At 43.2% G+C, this 27237-nt stretch overlaps 1 protein-coding gene across 1 annotated transcript in view; it reads left to right on the forward strand.

The window, feature by feature from the left end:
* The window catches only part of nbeal1 (neurobeachin-like 1), a 110428-nt gene that overhangs the window by 18311 nt on the left and 64880 nt on the right, over positions 1 to 27237 (forward strand). Inside the window, exons 2-6 of the mRNA XM_007890696.2 lie at positions 10966 to 11057; positions 16642 to 16803; positions 17044 to 17125; positions 18697 to 18824; positions 23722 to 23804. Of these exons, the coding sequence (XP_007888887.1) occupies positions 10966 to 11057; positions 16642 to 16803; positions 17044 to 17125; positions 18697 to 18824; positions 23722 to 23804 (547 nt within the window). The remainder of the gene's footprint in view (positions 1 to 10965; positions 11058 to 16641; positions 16804 to 17043; positions 17126 to 18696; positions 18825 to 23721; positions 23805 to 27237) is intronic.

The raw sequence follows: 27237 nt of genomic DNA on the forward strand, positions 1-27237 counted from the left end.
TGTGGAACATATTGAACTTATTCAGTTTTTCCCTCTTGGCTCAGATTAGTTTTAGTCAGTGAAAGAATGCTTTGCCTGTCGTGAGCCGCAAATTAAAAAAGAAAAGCTGATAAACAGGAGGGAGGAGGAAGTATCTGAATTGATGCCAGAGAATGGTCATGAAAAGGGGCTCAGAAAAGACAGGAATTTAACTAGCCTTATAAATGTGCACTGTGCTGTAGTGAGTTTGAATATGTAGTTTGGGGTGGTAGTACTTACTTGGTAGTAAGTTGATGGGTGAAATATCTTATTATTAAAATTGCCTTAACCCTGAGACATTTTTGCACTATAACAGATCATGTTGAGGCTTTCTTTACAATATGCTGTACATAGATTTCAAGTCTTGTGGATTTTAACACCGATGACAGAAAAATTGAGACATGGGAAGAAAGCTATATGTATACTAAATGATTTGGAGTCCTGTAGCCTACTATTGGTTAGAGCACTATCCTCACAAGCGAGAGGACCAGGGTTTGATTCCCGGGTGCGGCAAAACCTAGGCACATATCCTTAGTCCACACGCCTCTGCTTACTGAGGAGGAACCCGGTTGTTAATCGATTTACTGACCACTTTCTAGGGGTATTAATTCTTTACAAATAAATAAAGAAATAAATAATAATTTGGTCACTCAATCCCCGACTGTTTGTAGGACACGGTTTGTGCAATTGGCTGCTGGGTTTCATCAATAAAATATACAGTCAATTCACTTTACAGTATATTCTATGAAGCGCTTTGAGACATCTCAATGATGCGATTAGGTGCAAGCATCAAATGCAAGGATTTATTATTTGACAAGCAATTCTGAATTTTTATCACTGCATGTTGTATGAAATGCCTATGTTATCACTGGGTATACAGATTGAGATTTCAAACTGTATATTTACTTAATGAGGAAAGATTGGAGGCTGGGTCTGTTTTCATTGGAACACAGAAGATTGAGGGGGTAGAGTAAATAGGAATAAGTTTTCCATGATAGGGGTGTCAATGACTAGGGGACACAGTTGTAAGGCAGCCACAAGAATTAATTTAAATAATTTTCAGATTAGAATCTGAAGCAGAAACTTGGTGGAGTAATGGAGATGTGTGACGTGAAGCAGGAAATTCATAATAATCCTTGCATTTAAAAAGTTTGAGTGGTCAATCGTTTTGTAAGATGCTGGTATAGGAGGAAATAATAATGCAGAGCTGTGTTCTGCTGAAACTGGGCCACCAGCCCGAAGATCTTTCAAAACCAAATGCGCTGCACTCCAGGTGCTTACAGGTGGAAGAAATCTGTATTTCATTTTATATAATAATAATAATCCTTGCATTTGATATAGCGCTTTTCACATCTTCTCAACGTCTCAAAACACTTCACAGAATATAGTGTAAAGTGAATTGATTGTATATTTGTGGGCGAAAACCGGCAGCCAATTGAACACAGTAGTGTCCCACAAACAGTCGTGCATTGAAAATGACCAATTTTTTATTGTTTTGTTTTGGAGGGATTATTATTAGGCGTGTGGAGTAAGGAAACTTGCCCAAGGTTTCGCCCTGTCTGGAATTGAACCCAGGTGTCTTGCTTGCAAAGCGAGTGCTCTAACCACTGAGCTACAGGACTCCACATTTTCATTGCAGCGTAAAGTTCAAATGTGTGGTGTAGCACAGGGTGACTAAATGTCCTGACTATCTTTTTCAGGACAACCTTATATCTTGGGTAAAGAGCCCATTTGGAAGTGGAAGGAAGCCATGTCCTGTTTTTATAGATATGTTAAACATAACCTGGATGGCTTCTGTTTGAGGTTTTCATGAAAATTGGAATGAGTAGATTTACATTGAGTTAAATGCAAAATGTTTCAAACTTCGCAAAATTGCAAAAGCTTCTGCTTGGGAAGAGCATGCTGAAAGGCACCAGATATTTGGGTCGGGAGAATGACTGGTATTTGTTTTCAGAGGTTTTACTACTTTATGGTCTTGAACTACTCTGCTGGCAGATGAACAGCATATTGGAGCTATTTCTCAACTGTTTGCAATCAAGTGATCCCTGCCGGCCCCCAGTCCTCTGAAACTAAGCTTACTGTTCAAATCCTGAACATTACCAGCCACTTCATTGCTCTCAGTCACAGTATTTACCAGTGAGAGACAATCCAGGGTTTAAAAAACACAAGATGAGAGACACCAACATGAAATCTCCATTTCAGAACTTGCTTCAATAGTTGATTTTTGCTGGAATATTGGAATCCGAGCCTGTCAGCTTGTTGGAATTCTTATCCCTGTAAAAAGTCTATTTCTAGACTGTGTGCAGGAATGTTTTTTCCATATTTGCTGACATTCAAATTGGTCTGGGCAGATTTATTGAGCCCAAAAATGTGAATTGGTTTTAGTAGAGCTGGTTCTATTTAGGAAGTTGTTGATGCAAATCAGCTGCAAAGTTTGCCTTCATAACATGCCCTTTATTTCTAATTAATGTCGTATTGTAAATCACTTTGATATGTTTCTTTTTTGTGAAAGGTGCTACATAAATAGTAACTTGTCTTTTATTGAGTTTCAACAATAATAATAATAATAATCCTTGCATTTGATATAGCGCTTTTCACGTCAGGAGGACGTCCCAAAGCGCTTCACAGAACACACTGTAAAGTGAATTGACTGTATATTTGTGGGCGAACGCGGCAGCCAATTGCGCACAGCAATGTCCCACAAACAGTCATAGATTGAAAATGACCCAATTTATTATTGTTTTTGGTTTTTTGGAGGGATTATTATTATTAGGCGTGTGGAGTAAGGAAACTTGCCCAAGGTTTCGCCCTCTGCCTGGAATTGAACTCAGGTCTCTCACTTGCAAAGCGAGTGCTCTAACCACTGAGCTACAGGACTCCGACAATGTTTATTTCAGTAATGCATATTAAAACAGCTACCTTTAATGATCAAGCAAAATCTTTTAACACTCCAATTAGCACGTGGAGAGCAGAGGGCACATAGTGATAGAGTTCTGTAACATAGTCTCGGTCAGGGTGCTCCAACTGGCAGCCCATGGGCTGTACCCACTCTGGGGGATGATTTTGTCTGGTCGGCAAACTATTTCTAACTGGGCCACCTGCTCCCTCTCTGGCGAACCGTCCTTTCAATACAGCATCTCAATGCGCTGGGAGTGGAAATAATTCTGCCCGTTGCTGCAGTCCGTCAGGGAGTTCCTTTCGAGCTCAGGTGAAGGCAAGCGGGTCTCCTGACCAAGCCAGTCTTGCTGATTATAAGCCATCCTGCATTTCCACTGCCAGATAGTGAGCCACGGAGCTGATTGAGAGAAAAGGGAGAGAGAGAGAATGATTGAGAGGGAAAGAGGAGGAGGGAGAGAGACAGTGATTGACGGGGCGAGGGAGAAAGAGTGATCGAAGGGAGATAGGCAGGGTGAGCGTGTAAGAGGGTGTGAGAGTAATTGTGTGAGAGAGAGAGTGGTTGTGTGTGTATGAGGGAGAGAGAGCAAGTGGGGAGAGAAACAGAGGAAGGGAGAGAGCTGGGAGAGAGGGGAAGTGAGGGCAGCGTTTCGTGGTTCACTTTCAGGACAGATGGTCAGAGGCTTCTTCGGCTGCCGTGGGATAGGGGGGAGACTGAGGACAGACATTGAGCGACGAGTCGTGCAGTTTTGTTACATCAAGTTCCTCCTTTCCCCAGTGAGAGAGTCTACAGCTTCCTCCCACCCCCCCCCCCCCACCCTTCCTCTGCGATCTCCCAACCCAGCCATTCCCTTTGCCCAGCAAGCAACCAGCTTGCTTCATGTCCCCACCATAGAGTCCTGTAGCTTAGTGCTTAGAGCACTCGCCTTGCAAGCGAGAGGATCTGGGTTCAATTCCCCCGCAGGGAAAAACTTTGGGCAAGTTTCCTTACTCACACACCTCTGTTTATCTATCAGTAAGTAGGAACCCGGTTGTTAGTCGATTGGTGGATCGCTCTTCTGGTGGTAAATCGGTAAACCCTTCCAAATTTAAAAAAAAAATTATTTAGTTACTCAAGTTACGACTGTTTGTGGGACACTGCTGTGCACAATTGGCTGCCACGTTTCACCCACAAAATCTACAGTCAATTCACTTTACAGTATATTCTGTGAAGTGCTTTGAGACGTCTAGAAGACCTGATAAGGCGCTATATAAAATGCAAGGATTACTATTATTACCATCGCTATTTTGCCCCCGCTTTCTGGAGCTCCATTCCTGGAGACCCACCAACTTGCTCGCTCACTTCTTTCATCCCCTCTTTCAAGGCACATCTTTGACAATGGTTTTGGTCATCTTTTCCCCTCCCTATCCCACCTCACTCAGATCCCACCCACAGCTCAGGTGTCCAGCCAGCAGTGTTGAGCGTTTTGAGACGTCCTTCCGATGTGGAAAAGGTGTTGTGTAAATGTTGTGTTATATTTCTACGTGATATTTGCCTCTGACTGGGGATGTCGTTGAAACAGATAAGGGGCTGTAATGAATGGACTTTGAACTGTGAAATCAGCATTTATAAAGTTATTACTTTTAAACACAGACACAGCTGCCAAACCCTCTTTGCCTCTGCCCTCTTATATGTTCTTGGTCTTTAAGTCTAATTTCAGTGCTACAGTATTTTTAACTGACTTCAGGATGGTTTTTTTTTGAAAAGGAATATATATTTTTAAGTCAACCAAAGAAGAAATTCAGTCAAAGGCTGCAGTTTAATGTCTGTTTTCAACGAACATGAATAATTTCCTTGTGGCTGTGCTCTCTAATCGCCATTAAACCAGTCGTATTCACTGCTCAATCCCAACCTTCTAGAATTCTGTACGTCCTTCTGTTATGCTGTGTAATGGTTAAAACCAGTTCAGGCAGAGGTTAGTGTTACCTCATTCCTTTAGCATCCGGGAATGTGTTTTTATGACCTCATGTTGGCACACGCACAGGTCTGCCTCGTTAATGCCAGTACTGCTTTGTGCTGCCAACAAAAGTGTGAGAGTCACCCATGCTCTTGTTTTATTTGTCCCCTTACTTCCCTCCCCCCGTCTCATGTCTGGGATAAGAAACTCAAGAGACAAAATATTTGAAGGTGGCAGGACAGGTAGATAAAGCAGTGTTTTTTTTAAAAAAAGCATACAGGATCCTTGGTTTTATAAATAGGGGCATAGAATACAAAAGTAAGGAGGTTACTTCTTCTCCTGTGCTGTATGATTCTATCGGTGGGAGAGAGGGATTCATTTGGATAGCTCTTTCAAAGAGCCGGCATGGGCACGATGGGCCGAATGGCCTCCTTCTGTGCTGTATAATTCTATGATTCTATGACATGGTGAATGAAATCTTTGACCCCACCCCCTCATGGTGAGGATTATTTTAACCTGCATTCATATGATGTGGTTCATAAATATCATCAATGGTGTATGCACCACTGATCCTGGAGTCGTAACTTACGGTGAATCAGGAGATCACGTGGTGATTGGGAGCAGCAAAATGTAACTTAACATTTTTGGAATGCTCTCAGGGTTAAGCAGGAAGTTGTTGTAAAAAAAATCTTGGAGCAATTTTGGAAATGCGCATTTTAAAAGGGAATTGCTTCAGTCTGATATGCAATTAGAAAAGTTTGCTTGCACTGTATCTGTTTGGTTCTTCTAAATTTCCTGTGTTTAATATTTCAAATTTTTGGTCAGAAACATTCCTCGGAGATGTAGATTTATTTTGCTCTGAATTGGGAGTAGCATGCATAGCATATTGATTCTTAATACCAGGGGCACGTCGATCAAGTGAATACTGCTATGAAGAATAATGGACTGTATTAAACAATTAAACTCTAGAGGCTAGCTAGTAAGTGTACAGATTTGTAACAGTTAGCAATTTGTTGCCGTTTTATTTTTAGTACAGATCTTTGAAACCAGCCAGAAACACCTCCTTTTAGATATGTTGGCCTGCATTCTGGGAGTGCTTTTCTGTACTCTCTTTAAACTAAACCTTTATCCTTTGTGAACATTCCACACACATCTCCAGCAGTCTCTGGTTAATTCTATGTCTAGATGAGTGCAGGGTATGATCAAAACCAAGAAGAGTGGTAGTACTAGATATTTTCTGCCCGAATACGTAAGCACTTAACCAAACTTAAATGGTCATCATTGTTTAGAATGATCCTTATAGAATCAATGACAGCAATGTGTTCGCTAAAATAAGATTATGATTGAGGCAGTGTTGCTAAATTTAAGTATAATGTTAATGCTCAAAATACTTTTGTGGCTCACTAACCATAATACTAAGTAATCAAACTTACATACGGACAGATATGACTTCCAGTGGCTTCATTGAAACACTGTTTGATGGCATATTCCACACATTAACATATGTTTGGCAGCTTTGCTTTCCTTCTCCCTCTTAACAATGGTAAGCATTTGTAAGGTTTAATTTCCTTTATTCTTAGGGCTATTTTGTTGCGCTTGTTGTACATATTTCAATCTTCTTGGTTAAAAATAATATTTTAAGACTAACCCTAGAGGTTCCAGTGGGTTGTTCTGGACCAGGCAATTTTAAGGCCTGTTCCCTGCAGTAGCTCTGAACCTGATTCAAAGCAGGATAAACATGATGTCGGGCTCACTGTTTTCCTCTGCCCCAAAGCCAGTCCTAAGGAAACTTACTGACTTTAATGACTTCAGACGCTACTTATTTTCAGCATTGGAATCTTTGGAACTCTTGATCTGTGCCTCACCTCACTTCTTGTTATATATGAACATGTGTAGGCCATTTTGCTGATCCAGCCTCCTCTGCCATTTTATTAGTTTATAGTAGCTCTATTTCCTAACCTCATTGCCCTGCCTTTTTTCCAAATCCCTTTCCTCTTAGTTACCAATTACAGTATTTCCTCTCTGCCCCCACCCTCTGGAACTCCATCCCACAGTCCCTCTGCCTATAATAATAAAATCCTTGCATTCGGGTCCTTGGAGACCTGTCTTAATTCCCTTTGCCTCGCTCTCTCCCTTGCCTCCTTCAAGGCATGCCTCAAGTCCCTTCTCTTCGACTATGCCTTCGGCCACCCTCCTACCCTCTGTCCTCCACCCTCCCTGATCTCAAATTCCTCTGCTCGGGTCCTAATCCCCAACTGTTGAGTGCCTTGGGACGTCCACCTGACATGAAAAGCGCTTTACAAATGTAATATTGTATTGTATCTGTGCTGTAATTTCTGTTGATGATTTGGAGGCTCCATGCTAACCATTTGGTACGAGGAATTTTGAAGCTGATTATTCGGACACACACCATGGAAGGCAGAATCAGGAATTATTTCAATATAGCTGGGTCCCTCCTGCTGTCCTCCAGGGCAGTTAATTTTGTTCTTGAGCAATGTTAGGTCAGAGGTGGATTGATTATGGCTGTGATGCTTGATGTTTTATTGCAGGATTGAGGCGAGAGTCTCAGAATGTGTTTTTAACCGCGGCTCATGCTATTTGAGGAGCGGCAGAGCAGAAATGTTGAGGACTTTGCCAAGCTATTACACAGAATCTCTTGAGGCATATAAGGGGGAGAGAACAGAAGGGGAAGAAACTGGAGAAAGAGGACCATGTGCCTTGCTGCTTCCTACATCTGTGACCTGCTAATCCCTTACCGATCTCTCCTCAGGGGACTCTGGCCTGCCCCTCGTCCTGTCTGCCCCACCATCGGCAGTCGGGCCTTCAGCCTTTCTGCCCCCACCCTTTGGAACTCCATTCCACAATCCCTTCACCTCACCCCCTCCCTTTCCTCCTTCAAAGCCCATCTGAATACCTTCCTCTTCGACTGTGCCTTTGGTCACCCCTTCCCCCACCCCGCCTTCCACCCCTCCTAATCCAAATCCCCAGCTCAGGTGCAAATCCTTGCCTATCTAGTGCTTTGGAACGTTCCCCCGATGTGAAAAATGCTATACAAATTTAATTTGTTATTGTGTGGATGTTCACTACACTTGCTGCACTTCTGTGCCAATCTTCTTATGCACATCACTAATTTAGCACATTTTCATGCTTGTTGACAGTTTGTTCAGTCTGATTTTCAAAAGCAGATTGTTTATTTCTGCATATGTTACGGTAGTTTTCAGAATTTTGGTTTAACATTGATTTGGTCATAAATCAGCGTTTTCAGGAATAGTTTTTAGCTGTCTGTTGCAAAAAAAAAAGAATTGAATGGAAGAGTTGTCATGGTAGAGAATGCAAACCAAGCAAGAGGGAAAATAACCTGCAGTAGCAACCAAGGCAGACTGGATTAACCGGTCAAAGATAGTAAATGAGCAGTATAACTGCTTTAGATTCGAACAGTCAACCTCTAAAATCTCCTGATAATCTTGCAGTGACAGCCAACTGTGGCTCACCAGCTGGTGCTTTTAATATTCTTATAAACAACAGCAGTTAAATCTCACTTTTGGTTTTGAGTGTCAGTTCATTGATATCATACAGTTGCTATCCAAAATATGTAACTGTTGGAACATTACAGTCAATCTCATACAGTTGTGCTCTGTGCTTCAAGTTAGTGAGACAGACTTCTGCCTTTTATTCCAATCAGGAAGGTGTGCTGTGATTTGGATAATAATAATCCTTGCAGTAGATTTCATGCTTTTCAAATCTGAAAGATGTCTTAAAGCACGTCATAGGATTTTCCATAGTGTATTGATCATGTATTTTGTAGGCAATTTACCTTCAGCAATGTCCGACAGAATGAAATGAGTGACCAATTTATAATGCTCATTATGATGGAATGACCAATCAACATTTGTGAAAAAAGTTTTCAAAACTAAACTGCTTAGATGACAAATTCTTTGCTATTGTAAATAACAATAGTTTAGAATCAGGATTGCAGTTAGCTGAAAAACCTGTTTTGCATTGGGAATAACCTGAAAATCTTAGAAGATTAAGTTCCTTAAAGGGGAAAGGGGTGTTGGTTGTATAGTTCAACAAACATTTCGCGCATCAGTTTTGTTCAGATAAACTTTACCTTCCCTGAACGGAATTTCCCTGGTGTTGGTGACAAGCAGTTAGTTTTTAAAAAAGGTGACTGTGAAAGGTTGAAGAGATTCACTTCCGGATAAACTGGCAGACCTCAGTTGCTGCTTCAGTTGCCAAGATTAGCTGAAACAATTCAAAACTCTCCAAGGATTTCTATGACTGCGTCAAAAGGACAAAAAGGAAGCATTGAAAAATGTTAATTTGTTGCCAAACCGAGTTCCTCTCGGAGTTTGGTGTTCCTGAAATGGTGTCTAGTTCTGCCTTCAGATCTCAAGACTTCCAGTTCACACACTGAAGCTGTACATGTGGAACTTTAGAGATGGTGACTTTATTTATTAACATATTGGTTTCAAAATCCACATTCTCACTTTTAAATTCCATACTCCACCAAATCAGAGCAATATCTACTGTTGCACCTTCCTGTTTGCACTCTCAGCTCTACTGACTCCAGTTTACTGTTCATCCTCCTCCACACCACCATCAAGAGGCTAAGGCTTCAACCACATTTCCTTGCAATTATTTTCCACTCTTGCAAAATCACTTTTCTTTGTTACCTCTTACCCTGCCTTTTAAAATATTCTCAAGCCACATTCTCTCCACCTTCACTTCCTTCTAACTTGTTTTTCTTGTTCCTTATCAGGCTTGCTTATCAATGGCCTTTTTCATCCTATATTCTTAATGCAGACAGTTTGGGGCTGGTGTTTTGTGTTGGTGGTCAACAATGCTGAATTGGCAAGCAGAGAAATAAGCAAGTTAAAAATAAAGGCAAACCAAAAAACACAAACTTGTTTTTCTGGGTTTAAATTTTGGCTATAAATCTATGGTCCAGAATAGTCTGAAAGAACTGCGATTTAAACGCTGGATGAGGAAATGTGACATTTCTTTGGAGAACTAGAAAATCGACTGAAGAGGAAGAAGAATATGCATTTGATATAGTGCCTGATCATGTTGAAGAGATGTCTCAAAGCGCCTCACAGGATTTTACTGTGAAGTGTGTGACTGTATTTGTAGGTAAATGTAGCAGCTGATTTACGCTGAGCAATGTCCCATAAACAGCAATGAAGTAGGTGACCAATTTTATTCTGTCTATTATTTTGATTTAATTCAGTGTTTAGAATAGCTGACCTGAGAGTACTCATGTGGCAAATCATCCTTGACAGATATTGTAATGGTTATACTTATTGCAATCCGATCTGTCTCGGACCAAGAAACAAAACATAAGACATTCTGAAATCTGGGGAAATATTGCTGATAATCCATATTAGTTGATGTCATTGTGGGACAGTAAAATGGACAATGCTTGCTTACCTTTGCTGCAAATGCCCCTTGAGTAAATCTCACTAGTACTGTTAAATGTTCTACAATCACACAAATATACACATCTGTGATTTACAGGCAAGTACAAGTACTTGTACTTATTCTGATATTTCTTGCCAGGTTTTGCTATTTCCTGGTCGGTGCTGATTTTAGGCATTCTTTCGGCCCTTGTAGAAGTTACAATGTGCTACTTTCTGCTACTGTTTTGGTATGGGAGGTTTGGGGGACTTTGCTTCCTACATCCTAACCATCCCACACCAGAACAATTATGCTTTGGTCCAAGAGGGCTACAAGGGTAAGAGTAACTCTGACTTGATGGGAGTCTCTCCAAGGTGCACCATCACCGTGCATCAAGTGCTGTATGCATTTCTCAGCTTGATAAATGTAGTGGCCATTCCAGAGATAGGATTGCAAATTTAGGAATAATTTAATATTTTGTGGAGTTTGGCACTAATGTGTCCGAATAAATTGAAACTACAGGATGAAAGCAAGAAAATTGTGCTCATGTACCAAGTTCCCAAATCCCATGCAAAACATTTTGGAGAAAACATAAGCCCTGATGATGTGGATTTGGAGGCAGGTCTGCTACTTGCATCCTCCTTTCCCATATGTATAATATGTGAAATAGTTTGTTTGATAGCAAAACCATAACTTGCTTGTCTCTTTTTGGTTACAGAAGGACCCAGACTATCTTAAGTTGTGGCTGGAGAGCTTCATCGCCACATATGAAAAGTTTCTGGATGTTGACTTTGAAAAGCCTCCCACAAGGTATATTTGGGTTTCAAAATTAATTTTAAGAAAAATATATTAATCCTTTCATGAAAACAAACTGATTAAACACATCTCTGCCAAATCGTTTATTGTGGCAGAGTGACAACTGGTGCTGATTTTCACATTGAAGATGCATTGTAAAATTGTAGATGTCTGTTGATTGTTTTTGCTTTATATTTGTTGTCCAGTGGTTACAGGCAGGCATATTAGAAATCATGCTATGCCTGTTACAAGAAGTAGCAGTAATAGGATTAGTTTGAATTAGGGTGCTCACATTATTTTAAAGGGTTTCTATTTTTTCTCACCCATTTTCCGCTTTTCTAAGACATGTAAACCTTTGTGTAGCCCTTGCCAGGAATTGTCAGCAGGTGATTTGACCGTGTGAGTGAGGGCCATTACAGCCAAGGTCGATCCTGTCCCCTCTCAATCCTGACTCACTTGATCACCTTCAGCAGGGGTCTCTGGATAGAGATTGGGAGTGAAAACCTGGCTGATTTTCAGCCTTAACCAGGTGCATTGAGGCCAATTCTGTGGTGGGAATACAGTTACTGTTGTGCAGTTGGAACTGGGGAGGGGGAAAAATATTTTTTGAAGAATTATCTTGTATGCCTAGGGACTTCCAAAAGAATAATTAATTGGAATTTTCAGAAGGTATTGGATGAGGTGAAAAGGTAATTGTTGCATGTAACACTATTGTAACAACCAGACTTCTCAGAAGCTGTGGTGACTTTGCCTCTCAAAGTTGGGGTTGTAGACCACAAGAAGTATAAACAGGAAGTATTTAAATAATAAGCATAAGGAAAGGATTGGCTTTCAAGCAATCGATTATTTCAGATTTCCAGCATTGTGGTTTTGCTTTTTATCCCTATCTATATCGCATTCCAGCTGCTGAATTGGACCCACCTATCACCACACTCTCCACAACTGATTGGCATAAAAATATATCTTCAGCTGTCAATGAAATTACATACTACTTAAAGTAATGCACAGTAGTCTTTAATTCAAAGTCAGCCTGATAAAATTCTTGCCTCCCAACCAGCTGGCGGTGGATTCAGAACAGAGCAGCAGCTGGCTTGAAGCCTAGTGCTGGGAGGTACTGTACACAAGAGTGGCCTGACTGAAACAATTCAGATGATGCAACAGACTGCAAGAGCAAAGCTCAAACAACTTATAACCCAAATTCAAGTCTGGATATTCCAGGCAATGTAGTTCCCCCCAATTAAACCATGATATAATAGTCTTCAGATCTCTTATTCTTAGCACAAAATACACAAGTATGTTAAAAGGCAGGAACATTTTTGGGGGGAGAGTGAGGGCAGTAGGGGGGTTAGGAGATCGCAGAGGTAGGTGGGAGTGAGGCCATGGGAGGACTTTGAAAGGGTGGACCAGGATCTTGAATTGTATCCTCTGTGTGATGGAAAGCAGTAGAGTCGGGCGAGGATGGGGTCACGGAGCCTGTTGCGAAAGAGGACATGGGCTGTATGTTCTGGATGATTTGCAACCTATAGAGGGAGGAGTCAGGGAGGCCGACAAGCAGGAAGTTTGCATAATCGAGCCTGGATGTTTTGAATGCGTATATGAGGGTCTTGGCGGACTGCGGCGTGAGACAGTGGTGTAGCCGGGCGATGTTGCGGAAGTGGGGGAAGGCAGAGTGGGTGATGGTATGGATGTGGGGTAGAAAGGACAGTTAAGGGTCAACCAAGATGCCAAGGACTGGCTCAGTGAGGTGGAGTGTGCGTCCTTGAATGGTGATGCTGTCAGTACTTGAGATGTGGAAGCGCTGACGGGAGCCAATCAAGAGGGCCTCTGTCTTTGATGTACAGCTATAGAAAGTTAGCTCTCATCCAGGACTTGATGTCTGATAGGCATTCTGTCAGGAGAGCAGTGGTCCTGGAGTTGAGGGTGAAGGTAAAGAGGTAGAGTTGGGTGTCATCCGCATACATGTGGAAGGTAACCCCATGTCTGCAGATGATGTCACCAAGAGGGAACAACAACAGCAACAACAAGAAGATTACATTGGTATTGCGCCTTTCACGTCGGGAGGTCGTCCCAAGGCGCTGGACAGAGTACAGCATTTCAGAGCTGAGCTGGGGTTGGGGGGGGAGGGGAAGCGGGGGTTGCCGGTGGCATGGTCAAAGAGGAGGGTCTTGAAGCGGGACTTGAAGGAGGCTAAGGAGAGGGCGAGGTGGAGTGACTGGGAGATGGAATTCCAGAGGTTGGGGACAGAGTGGCTGAAGGCTCTCCCGCCATTGGTGGGGCAGGTGGGTCGGGGGACATGGAGCAGGCCAGAGCCGGCTGAGTGGAGGGAGCGGGCGGGTTGGTAGGGGATTAGGAGGCCACAGAGATAGGGTGGGCGAGGCCATGGAGGGCTTTGTACGTGAGGACCAGGATCTTGAATTGGATCCTCTGAAGGATAGGGAGCCAATGAAGTGGGGGAGATGGGGTCACGGAGTTTGGTGCGGGAGAGGACACGGGCTGCAGAGTTCTGGATTATCTGCAGCCTGTGGAGGGAGGAGTTGGGAAGGCCGACAAGCAGGGCGTTTGCATAGTCGAGCCTGGAGGTGATGAAGGCATGAACAAGAGTTTCAGCGGCCTGAGGGGTGAGGTGGTGGCGGAGTCAGGCGATGTTACGGAGGTAAGGGAAGGCAGAGCGGGTCATGGCTTGAATGTGGGGGAGGACAAACAAGAAATAAGAAAAGGTAAGAGCTGCAACTACCAATAGATTTGCAAGTTATTAATGAGACATGAAGAGTGTGCGTTTTTTTAAATGTGGTCTGAGCAATGTTTAGGTTCATCTCATTGTGCAGCATCTAATTGTGATGCAGATAGTTTCACACTAACTGGCGGCAACTCTCACCTAACAGTGTATGCAATCTGGAGGAAACTATAATCTCATGACAGGCTGTAAAATAAACTGTTGTTGCAGCGTGATTGGCATTACAACACTGTTTCAGTAATTCTATTGTGGGAACCTTGGCACCCAGTTGCCTCCACTGTAAAGATTTAAGGATATAAAGAGATTTACATTTCTACAGGCAAATGTTAATAAGTGTCAGCCAGACCAAGAAGCAACTCTGGAATCAGTTGAAATGTTTTCGCCTTCACTCAAATTGTCCTTTGTGTACTGGGACTTGCTTTTGCAAGATGAGCCAAAATGTTAATTGATCAGGATGCTGGGATTCAGCCAGAGGTGGGGATGAGAGAACTATTGATTTGTAGTACGGAGATTACCATATGATGCACCAGTGTCTCTCCACATGTTGAATATCCCCAGCATTTCCCCAAATAAAGCTGGATTGAAAGTCAAAAAATGGCAGGTTCATTTTGTTTGTAAGAATTTAATTTTAAGATGATACTAAACCCGATTCTCTCTCTGACCTGGTTAATTTCCCTTTCCCCAATCCCCTGAGTTGGACTGTCTGGTCGTTGCTGTATAGGTCCAGGTGTTTGAGTTCATGAAAGGGTTTGGATAGATTGATGTGAGGATGTGCATTTCAAGAAAGCTGATACGTTAAGGAAAATGCAATTAAAGGTAATCTGAGTTCCATACAAAGTTCTTTTTATTTGTACAATGAATAATGGCTTTGTTCAGCTTTGGAAAGAATAGGTAAACATAGTTGGGGCTGCCATATTCCTGCCTCATTTCTACTTTGTTGGTTTGAATCTCCAACTGAGGCAAGCAAACACAGTGACAGGACTTAAATCTCCTAAGCTTTTTGGTTCAGAATTGAGCCCTGAATCGTTCGAGCAAAATAATTGCCCTATAAAGCCAGTATTTTTATTGTTTTTATTCTGCAGTATCATTTGAGCCTGGGAAGTCCATTCCACTGGCTGCTTTCAATACTGCTTTCCTAACTTAAGGCCTACGCCAAAATAGCTCTTTAATCTTAAGGAGGCCTTTAATCTTTTGGAGGAACCCAATGCAGAAAAAGAGACTGTCCTCTCCTTACTAGGTCTTGCTTTCTTTTTGAGGTCTGAACTGCTCAACCTCCCCGGGCTCTCCCTCATATTCACTGAACCCGTGCGCAACTTACGCGTCAGGTTTGATCCCCAGCTTTACTTTCTACCCCACATCTGTTCCCTGACCAGGACTACTTTGTTCCATCTCTTGTCACATTGCCCCCCCCTGTTTGTACCTCACAACCAAAGCAGCGGGAACCCTCGTCCATGCTTTTGTCACTTCCCATCTGGACTATTCCAATGCCCTCCCCGCTGGTCTCCCCAGCTCCACCGTACACAAAATTGAACTAATTCAAAACTCCGCCGCCCGAATAGGCACCCATTCAAAACTCGGTACCCTCATCACATGAATCCTTGCCAGGCTCCACTGGCTCTCAAATAGTGAATGGATCGATTTCAAGATCCTCGCACTCGTTTTCAAATCCCTCCCTACCTGTCCGATTTGCTTACTCCCCACTCCACCACCTGCTGCCTCCACTCGGCTGGCTCCAGCCTTCAGCTGCTATGCTCTGGAACTCTCACCCTCAATCCCTCTGGATGGAGGGCAGATAGGGTTAGGGGTAGGAGGGTGGCCCAAAGCGCGGTCGAAGAGGAGATGAAGGAGGCAAAGGAGGGAGCAAGGCGAAGGGACTGTGAGATAGAGTTTCAACGGGTGTGGGCAGAGAAGTTGAAGGCGTGACCGCCGATAGTGGGGCAGACCAGGCAGGGGATGTGGAACCTGCTGAGCAGAGGAAGCAGACAGGTTGATATGGTGTTAGCAGGTCACAGAAGTAGGAAGGAGCAAGGCCGTGGAGGACTTTGAAGATGAAGATTTTGAACTGTATCCTCTGGGGGATGGGTAGCCAATGGAGCCGAGCGAGGGTGGGGTTGATGGGGTCACGGAGTCTGATAGTGGGGGGGACAAGCTGCAGTGTTCTGGATGATCTGCAGCTTGTGGAGGGAAGAGTTGGGATGGCTAACAAGCAAGGAGTTGGCATAGTCGAGCCGAGATGTAATAATAACAACAACAGCTTGCATTTATGTAGCGTCCTTCATGCAGGGTAGCATCCTGGAGTACTTTAACTTTGCAGCCCGGGGATCATCCAGAACTCTGCAGCTTGTGTCCTCTCCCGCAACAGGATCCATGACCCTATCACCCCCATCCTCTCCCAGCTCCATTGGCTTCCCATCATGCAGAGGATACGGTTCAAGATCCTGGTCCTCCATGGCCTTTCTCCTCCCAACCTCTGTGACCTCCTAACCCTCTACCAACCTGTCTGCTCCCTCCGCTTAGTGGTCTCTGGCCTGCTTTACATCCTCCGCCCCACTATTGGCAGATGGACCTTCAGCCTCTCTGCCCTCATCCTCTGGAACTTCATCCTCCCAGTCCCTCCACCTCACCCCTTCCCTTGCCTCCTTCATGACCTGTTTCAAGATTCTCCTCTTTGACCGTGCCTTTGGTCACCCTCCTATCCCACCCGCCCTCCACCTCTTCTGGCTCCAACCACCAGCTCGTGTGCGGATTTCGGTGGTCTTATGGGAGGGGCAGTGGAAAGTTCAAGCGCTAGGCTTGATGTAGTACTTTCCAGTAATATGTATTTATAGAGGTATCTAAATGTCTTTCTGCTTGATCCTCTCTTAGATTGGATGAAGTCCCGCCAGGCCTGTCCTTGCTGCCTGATAACATTCTGCAGATCCTGAGGCAGCAGCTTGTGCAGTGTATGCAGAAGCTGTCGGATGGGCTTGAGGAGGAACAACAGACCCTGGCACTGATTCTCGTCAAATTTCTCATCATCATTTGCAGGTACAATAACTATTGTGAAGTGCAGAAAGTAGTATGTAGACTTTTCAATTACCACAAAAAGAAAGACATTCTTAACATCCTTAGGGTTGAACATCATAAGAGGTAATTCCTTGTTCCTTTAGGGAAATGAAAAGTGTTGCATGTTTACATTTTAAGGCTACATTCTTGCTAGTCATGGCCGTTTTTCACTGATTTAATTTCCAAGTTAAATTTATAAATTCATGTTTTCCTTTCCAACAGGAATCTGGCTAACGTTGAGGAGATTGGAACATGCTCCTACATTAATCATGTTATTACTATGACAACAGTCTACATTCAGCAAGTAGGTGATGACAAAAGACTTGCTTTGCAGCCCTTTGTACTTATTAATTCTTTATAAGCACCTCCATTCAGACACAACAATGAAATGCTGTGTGCACACAGACAAAGATTTAGCTCAATAACTTCTCTGATTATTTTGGAATTAATTTCAGGAGATTTGTTAAAACAATTCTGTCTGTTTAGCACTATAATAAAATTCTCAAAATAGAGATGAAAACCTGGGGAGAAAGATGTAAAACTGGTAGATCTGCTAAGATGATAGAAGATTAATTCACTTGTGAGTACAGGTAGTTTTTTCAAACCTGATGTCCTCAAAAAGCATTGCCAAACAAGAAGATATCAATATTTTTGAATTTGGTTTTCTTGAGGCTGTTACCTCTATCTTCCTGTTGAATTTCAATGGGGAGGGGCGCTATATGTTTTGGCTGCAGACAGGCTAAGTGGTCATTGTGCTCATATCTACCATATATGGAATAGCAAAGCAGTTTTGTGTTTACTGTCCTTCCCCCAATCAATGAGAAAGTTGCTGCCACTCTGTTAAGTAGCTTCTGTTTGGGGCTAGCTATTTATTTTACAAATGTGCTACAGACCTCCAGTTGCTAAAGGGAAAGATAATGACAATAGGATCTATGAAACGTGCTTAGCCTAACAGAACACACAGAATTCTAGCTGGAGTCATCGGATGTTTGATTATATGAGATCAACTCACTCTAAATGAGTGTTGAAATTGGTAAGGGATTAGCCATTTCTCTGCTAATTTCCCAATTCACTAGATTATCTCTCTGATCAGCAGGATCTATAAATATATTAGAAGGGAACCACAATATTTTGGGAAGTAGAAAGGGGTGGGGAGAAGACATTGCGTTCTAATATTTTCAGTTCACAGTGAGCACCTTCCTCATGATCCCTCGTGATGGGGTAGTTATCTATTCGCAGGTTTATATAAATTTTAGAGGAGGAGAGAGAGCAGATGAGGAACAGAAGGACTGATCGGCTAGAATATCCAGTATAAATATGTTTAGTTTGCTGATTTAAGTTCAAGATCCTGATCCTCAAATTCAAAGCTCTCCATGGCCTTGTTCTCCCCTACCTCTGCAACCTCCTAACCCCCTACCAACCTGCCCACTCCCTCCGCACACCAGGCTCCGGCCTGCTTTAAGTCGCCTGTCCTACCATTGGTGGGCGGTCCTTCAGCCACTCTGCCTAACCCTAACCCTCTGAAACTCCATCTTGCATTCCCTCCGCCTTGCCCCCTCCCTTACCTCCTTCAAGACCCATCTCAAGATCCTCCTCTTCAACTGTGCCTTCGATCACCCTCCTTCCCCACCCCTGCCCTCCACCCACCCTGATCGCGACCCCCAGCTTGGATCCGAAACACTGATTGTCCAGCGCCTTGGGAAGTCCTCCTGACGTGAAAGGTGCTATACAAATATAATTTTGTTTTTGTTGTTGGTTTAACTGATAATCAGACAATTATTAATTATGTTTGTTTGAAAACTAACAAGTAATAAATTAGTAACCGTGACTAAATGTTATTTTGTAAATCTGTTTTGACATTGTCTTTTTAATAAGTTGAAGAGCAAGACGAAAGAAAAAGAAATGGCAGACCAAACATCAGCTGAAGATTTTGCAAGACATGCTCTTACCTTCTGCGAGAGCCTTTATGACCCATATCGAAACTGGAGACAGCGAGCAGCTGGGTGAGTGAATCGAGATAAGTAGAAATTGTTCTTCCACTTTATCTAAAGAGAAAAAAACAAAAATGGATGGGATGTCTGTGTCAAAACCACTGTACCAAAAAAACAGAAAAATTGTCATCAATGTTAGAATTACTGGGGGGAAGTGTGAAGGCTAATCCTATCTCTGCTCAATTCTCGGTGCTCTGAGATGCTATTTTGTGCTCTGGGGTAGGGCTCGTAGATCATGAAATGTCTCTGCAACACTCTTACGCTTAAGACTTGTGACTGGTTGAATGACCTCAACGAGTGATGCAGATTAATCCAGATTAGGCCTCATTCTGCCAAACTCTCAACTAAATGCTTAATGTTCTCTGGGACAAAATATAATAAATACTATAGAATGGATGGCAGCAGTCAGTTTTGAAATGAGGAACAGAAGACCATTCAGTCGATCAAGCCTGTTCTATCATTTTATTGACACATGACAGATCCTTTATTTGTATTTGGGCTCCATTTTCTATAACGCTTAATATTCTTGCTTTGGAATTATCTACTCTATTTCCCTACTAAATCTCTCACATGTTGAAGATTTCTTGTTCATAAGAGCAAGTTATTTGTAATTGTCTTACAGCAAATTGCTGAAAAATAGATTTCTTTCATACGCTAACTATTCTAAATATTCATATTGTGAAATGAAAATACCAATTCTTTCCTTATAATTATCTGATCGGGTTGCGGAAATCCCAATTATTGCCTTTTGGCTGTGAAAGGCATGGAAGTGATGGTTTGAAAATTATAGTAATTTTGTTCCGGATGAAAATATATATGTACCAAATTTGATCGTCTTGGGCAGTAATGTGATTTTTTTGTCAGGCATTATTTTGTCTATTGCAAGCTGTTTGACTTCTGTAGCTGTTAAAGGGATGGGGAAAAAAAAACATTGTTTTCTGGCATCTTCCCTACTGAAGAATGTAATTGTATGTTGCTTCCTATTTATTTTGAGATGGTATAATCCCCCAATTACGTGTGCCATTCATTGTCAAATTATAAGATTTCTGTGGTTAAGAATTTGCCCTATTCATTGTGCTTGAGATAATCACCCTAATTAAGGGCCCTAACAAGTTCAAGTTGCCGTCAGACTTTGAATTTGAAGCACCTGCATGTCTGGAGGGTCAATGTGTGGCTCATGATCTTGACCCAAATCCAATCACACACGGCTGTACTTGTAATTGAAGTCCTATCTGTATGAGATTGCGGATACTCAAAGCTTTAATCTGTGTGGATACATTTTTGTTTTGAAGTAAGGCAAAAGTAAACCCATGAGCTGGTAACCCCATGGTTCTATTTGCTCAATCTGTCCAGGTTTTCTTTCAGAAAAAGCACTGATGCTGATTTTATTTTATGAGTTTGCCTCAAAGGCATGCTAACTAACTATAGCAGAACTACAAAAAGGCTGGGATCAAACTGCCTGATATTCAGGTGCATCTTAAATTATAATAGTGCCTTTCACATTGGGTAGACACATCAAAACACTTCACAGGATTCACTTTGGCGTGCCTGAATTTGTAGAAGAACGAGGTCTGTTCACAAACCTGCACCCAGCAATGTCCCACAAACAACCTGGAAGTGAATGACAATTTTATCTGGAGAAGTGCTTTTAGGACACGAGGAGAAACTCCTCTATCATTTTAAATGGTGCCACGGGATCTACCTGAACAAGCAGACAGAACCTCAGTTTAATGTCTATACTGTTTCATCCAGCAATGCCGCACATCCCCAGCACAGCATTGGAGTGTCAGCCTAGACCGTGAGCTTGAAGTACTGATGTTGGGCTTGAATCCACAACCTTCTGACAGAGGCAAAAGTGCTACCAACTGAACTAGGCTGCTACAGATGAAATAATGTTACTGTAAAAATAAATATTGAATAGTTTTGTGCAATGGTGTCTTGACATCACGTTATTTATGCATTGATGTCAGAAGTTTACGCTTTCACAAAAGTTCAATTTGCTGCAAGTTCCCACTGGCAGTGCAGAGGTGATATAAACTTGCTGGATGTAGGGCAAACAGTTGTTGAATTAGCAATGTAAAAGCAAGAGATAGAATTATATAGCGCAAATGGATCAGCTTTTAGGTATCAGAATCAGTAGTGGCAGAGTTTCCAATCTATCACGTGTTTTATCCTTTTTTGGTTCTAGTTTTCTCCCTCCTTGTCCCCACCCTTCACATTCCTGAGAGCTAGTTGCCCTCTCGTACTCCGCCCCAGTGACCATTGTGTGTGAATCTTGGCAAGCCACCAAAATCTTGGCAAGCCATCAACTGTCGGGAGCTGAGTCTGGCCTCTCCTGGCCTGGCGACCTCACAGGTGTCCAATCAGTATAAGGAACAAGAACGCTTATGTTGGAAAGGTAGGGGACAAATTTAGCCTCCCCTTGAGGTCTCAGCTGAAACCAGCAAACTCAATATGGCATATTCCTGGTCCATATGCTGCAGCTTTGTCCATTTTATCCATTGCGGCTGCCTATATGTTTTGATTTCTTACATTTCTGTTTTACCTGGTCTTTCAACGAGGAAGAGTTTGCACTGAATTTTTGTAACATCTTCATTGGGGAGTACAAGTTTGCAGGGCTATGGGGAGAGAGCAGAGGAGTGGGATTGATTTGGATAGCTCTTCTAATAGAGCCGACACACACAATGGGCCGAATGGCCTCCTTCTGTGCTGTATGATTCTATGATCTAAAAGGCAGATTTCTGTGGTCTCTAATCGTGTCTCAGTGCCAGTTGTCACTTTGTTTCAAGACTACTACTACTACCCCAGATGTGCAGTGCGGGGGCTGGAGGAGAAATCATTAGAGGCAGCAAAGTGGAGACGGTGAGAGAGAACCAGGCAAGGACAGGGCCGCGAAGATTAAGTAAAGAGCAGAGGCAGTGTATGAGGATGGAGTGGTTGACAGTGAGGAAGGCGGCAGAGAGGTTGAGGAGGACAAGGAGGCAGAGGGAGCCCTGATCACTGATGTTCAGAATGTCATTAGAGACTTTGACCAGGATTGTTTCCATGCTGTGGGCAGCGTGGAAGCCGGATTGGAGGGGTTCAAAGAGGGAATGACAAGAAAGAAAGCAGAGCTGGGACGCGACGACTCGTTCCAGGACCTTGGAGAGAAATGGGAGGTTAGAGATGGGACGGTAGCTGGAGAGGAGGGATGGGTCCAGGGAAGGTTTTTCAGGATGGGGGTGATGACGTCTGTTTTTAGGGGTGTGGAAACTGAACGGTTGATGACATTGGACAGGAGAGGGGCCAGAAGGTGGAGCTGGGAGATGAGGAGAGAGGTGGGGATGGGATCGAGGGAGCAGGTAGTGGGGGAGAGAGAGATCGGGTTGAAGGAGTATAGGGTGGATGGGTGGGGGAGATGGGTGGGTGCTGGGTCATGAGGGAAAGGTGATGGCGGTGGACGGGGCAGAAGTGGCTGAACTTGATTTTGGATTCGATAACATTCATACATTGTGTTTTTCAATAAAATTTGCACCTAATTATCTACACCAGGGAAATGCTGTTCTTGTCCTTTTACAAGGAAAGTTTAGTACTTAGTCTTGGAGCCCATTGTATGGCACAGGTCCAATCATCTGTCCCCTTCTGTGTTTAAATACTATCATGCGCCAAAAGGGCTGAGTCTAGAAACTGTTGCTTGTGGCTAATACACATATGGTGAAGTATTTTATTCTACCTGTGGAGCCATACACTGTCTGACTAAAGAACCATTAAATGTGAGAAAATAGCCTTCAATTATTTCCCAAAATACAGAGCTCAAGAGCTTTTCTTTTAGTGAGTGTCATTATTAAATAATAAACTAACTTATGTCCTGCTGGTATCAAGATACTTTTTACAGACTATAATCATGTGATTTATTGAAGTTTAATGGACTGTACTCTGGTAGAGTTAACATAAATTGGAGAGTGGCTGTTTTGATGGGTCAGAATCTTGTCATTCCTGGGTTTGAATCTCCCAGAGAGGTGAGATAAGTCTGTCCCAGGTGAAAAGATTTTGGGCAGTTGCAAACCTGTTCTTAGGGGATGTGTAATATTCCTCTGAATAGTTCACCCTCAAAATATATATTCAATTCACACTGTGAAATGCTTTGAGCTTGATAAGGCACTATAACAAATGCAAGGATTATTATTATTATATTTGAAATACATAATAAATCACTAACAATCTGAAAAAGACTCAGGTACAGCTCCATGGATAGCAGCATCAATTACAATGCAGTTCATAGCGTGTCGCAACTGAGCTCAGTCCTACACCAGATCTCAGGTGTGCGGACCTTGCGGATTTTAGTTTTTTAGGGACTCTTACACAGGTCGTATTGTTGCTTTGGGTAAGATGACTGATTTACTCACTTTCTCCAGAAATCTAAGCGATACGTTTCATTTTGATAGCTGCCTGCATGGAGCCAGTGAAATCCCATATTTTGTCAACCTGAGATGCAAAAAGGATGCTCTTTCCCTCTTGGATGCCTCTATGTTTCCTTAGCCGAGGCTGTATTAAGATAATAATAATAATAATAATAATCCTTGCATTTCACGTCGGGAGGACGTCCCAAAGCGCTTCACAGAACACACTGTAAAGTGAATTGACTGTATATTTGTGGGCGAACGCGGCAGCCAATTGCGCACAGCAATGTCCCACAAACAGTCGTAGATTGAAAATGACCAATTTATTATTGTTTTTGGTTTTGGAGGGATTATTATTAGGCTCTGTGTGGAGTAAAGAAACTTGCCCAAGGTTTCGCCCTCTCTGGAATTGAACGCAGGTCTCTCACTTGCAAAGCGAGTGCTCTAACCACTGAGCTACAGGACTCCAAAAGATAAGGAGTGGTTCTTTTGGGTTTGTTGCTTACTGTTTAATTCTTTCTGCCCTGCAGTGAGGTAGCCAGTGTGGTGGAGAAGAGCAGACAGAAGTACAAGGCAGCTTCCCTGACTGTGGAGTTCATTCCCTTCTTTTACCGTAAGTAGTGCTATGATGTGTGTGCATTCCCAACAATTATTTGCCCATCATTCCAACTGTCCATTACATTCCCTTTCCATAAACCTATACAGTGTGTTTTTGTTTTGGGGCTGTCCAGCCTACAGCTAGCTGCATAGAGCCAGTGAAATAATAATAATCCTAGCATTTCATATAGCGCTTTTCACATCTTCTAGACGTTTCAAAGCGCTTCACAGAATATACTGTAAAGTTAATTGACTGTATATTTGTGGGAGAAACACAGCAGCCAATTGCTCACAGCAGTGTCCTACAAACAGTCATGGATTGATGTGACCATTTATTGTTTTATACCATATTATGTCAGCCTGCGATGCTTACTCAGTACAGATTGAGATTCAAACCTGTGACATTCTGGTCTGTATGGCCTTGTGTTCAACTACATTTTCCTTTGGTGCCTCATGCCAATTGTAGAATACTGCATCCCTTCCCTGAAATCAAATTGTGCCATGTCAGGAATCAGACCCAGCAGTTCAAACTTTGACTCCTGTAGTCCAATGCCTCAAGGCAGGGTGTGCTCAACCAATGAGCTCTCAGGGCTTTGGATTCTTCATTAGGAAACACAATAATGTGATTAATCCTGAAAAGATTTTGCTGGTTCGGCTTTCACAGTGACATTGTCCTAGTGATGTAGACGTGATAGCTGTGGCCTTCCCACAATGTCTGCATTCTCTTGTGTTTTTTCGATGTCAATCCAAGGCAGCCTGTGCACAGCTGTTCTGTGTGGGAGCTCATGAATTTACACATGATTAACGCCTGTATAATGATTTTGGAAACGTTAGCTTCACAGGAAGGGGGGCACCTCATTAGAGGTTTTTGAGCCCCTTGGGACGTCCTCCCGACGTGAAAGGTGCTATACAACTGTAATCTTGTTGTTGTTTTGAGTGAGAGCTGTGAGCAGATTTTCCCAATTCATCATGTTATTGGAATTGACCTCATGGTTTTGCTTAAAACATCTGCTTTGGCAATGGTTCTGACTAATAATAATAGCAATTTTCTTCTGTAAGGTAGAAGAACTTTAAATATCTGCCCCAAATACATTGGCAGATAATCAAGTCTGTGTAAAAACCCCAGCTGATACGATCTTCAGGTAGACCTTTACTTCTGCACTCCACAGATAAAGGCAGGTGTCTTTGATTGAGATGGGTTCTCTGGCACTCTGTGGCAGGAGACCCAGGATAGTTGTTAAAGCATTTCATTTGAGATGTTGCAGTATTCTTTCACAGTACTTTCAAAATGTAATTTCATGATGGTGAACATTTTCTAATTGCTACAGTATTGTTTCTGGCACTACTGTTAAGTCATCTTTTTTGAAAGACTGAAGTGATGACTTATTCTGCTTTATTTTGCCAATAGATGCTTGCACTTTGTTATTCTGCATCATATTGAAAACCACTACCCTCCCCTGGCCTCTATGCTTCCACGATACGGGGAGTCTGCACTATAACCCACCTCACTGGTGGAGGAGACTCGGTGAAATGGTTATTTTAAGACCACCTGGTCAACAATGGAGCTGCCTCTGAAACTGGTACCGCCATTTGTGATCTGCCCACATTTGCACTTTGATCGCTGTGCCTGCCTAATCTCTTTGTGGTTAAATACTGACCAAATTCACTTTAGATTTCTGTGGGTTGGTAGGTACTGCCCTCGGGTCCTGCAGTATTTCTACAGCGAGGTATGTGGGTTAGAAGAAACTACCTCAAACCTGTACACAACAATTTACATTTATATAGAACCTTTCAAAGTAAAGTGCATTATCCTTTAGTGCCTCATGCCAATTGTAGGCATGAGGCACCAAAGGATCCCACAAAACTGACTGGGAGCCTGAGTGGGGTGTTAGATTTAAATGAAATTAATAGGTTGGCATATATCTGGAGTGAATCAACAACAACAGCAACAAGATTCCATTTATAAAGCGCCTTTCACGTCAGGAGGACGTCCCAAGGCGCTGCACAGTTGGGTCATGACCCGAGCAGGGGGGGAAATGGTCAGGGTGAGGGGAGGGAAGGGAGGGAGCGAGGAGGGGGGAAATGGTCAGGGTGAGGGGAGGGAAGGGAGGGAGCGAGGAGGGGGAAGAGAGTCAAGAGGGGAGCTGAAGGCTCGGTCAAAGAGAAAGGTTTTGAGACCGGCCTTGAAGGAGGAAAGGGAGGAGGCGGCGAAGGCACTGGGGGATGGAGTTCCAGAGCCTAGGGGCTGAGAGGCTGAAAGCCCGACCACCGATGGTAGGGCGATTGGGGCGGGGGACGTGGAGCAGACCGGAGCCAGAGGAACGGAGGGTACGGGCAGGTAGGTAGGGGGATAGTAGGTCAGAGAGGTAGGAGGGAGCAAGGCCGTGAATGGCCTTGTAGGTGAGGATGAGGATCTTGAAATCGAGTTTGTGTTGTAATATACGGTAAAACTGAAGGGTAGAGAAAGAGGGAGACAAACATACCAGTAAGAATTGGGAAACCAATACTCTTTCCATTCTTCTGCGTTATGTTTTTATAAAAAATAGAAGTTTTCCCACCTGGACTTGCTTATCTAGATTTCAGCCCCAGAGGAACTATGCATGAAGGGCATTCTTGTACTGTTCAAATTTAGAAGCAGTTTATCAGAGATTGAAATATTTTGTGTTTCTCAGCCTTTCAGACTTTGGCACAAACTTCTGGTATTTGACATATCAGTTAGCTGACTAAGTACATAACCCACTACAAATGGACCTTTGTATTCAGAGCTTGAGAACTGCTTGAGATAATTACCATGACGATAGTTGCCTCTGCATGTTGGAAATGTTGATGAGGAAATTGTAATGTGAATGTGGTGGTAGTGCTCCAGAAATAATACTTTACCACCCACCCTGTCAAGAGGTGTGTTTCAACCCAGCCTCCAGAGGAAGTATTGCTGTAGAAAGTAAAATAAATGTCAGACTGGCTTAGTTGGTAACGTTCTCGCCTCTGAGTCAGAAGGTTGTGGGATCAAGATCCACGTAGTAACTTTGAACTCATTAGTCATAGTCAAGGCTGACCCTCTGAGCAGAGCTGGGGGGCGCTTCATTACAACAACAACAACAACAAGATTCCATTTATAGAGCGCCTTTCACGTCAGGAGGACGTCCCAAGGCGCTGCACAGTTGGGTCATGACCCGAGCAGGGGGGAAATGGTCAGGGTGAGGGGAGGGAAGGGAGGGAGAGAGGAGGGGGGAAATGGTCAGGGTGAGGGGAGGGAAGGGAGGGAGCGAGGAGGAGGAAGAGAGTCGAGAGGGGAGCTGAAGGCTCGGTCAAAGAGAAAGGTTTTGAGACCGGCCTTGAAGGAGGAAAGGGAGGAAGCAAGGCGAAGGCACTGGGGGATGGAGTTCCAGAGCCTCGGGGCTGAGAGGCTGAAGGCCCGACCACCGATAGTAGGGCGGTTGGGGCGGGGG

Source organism: Callorhinchus milii, unplaced genomic scaffold (assembly GCF_018977255.1).
Source record: "Callorhinchus milii isolate IMCB2004 unplaced genomic scaffold, IMCB_Cmil_1.0 Scaffold6, whole genome shotgun sequence".
NCBI lineage: Eukaryota > Metazoa > Chordata > Chondrichthyes > Chimaeriformes > Callorhinchidae > Callorhinchus > Callorhinchus milii.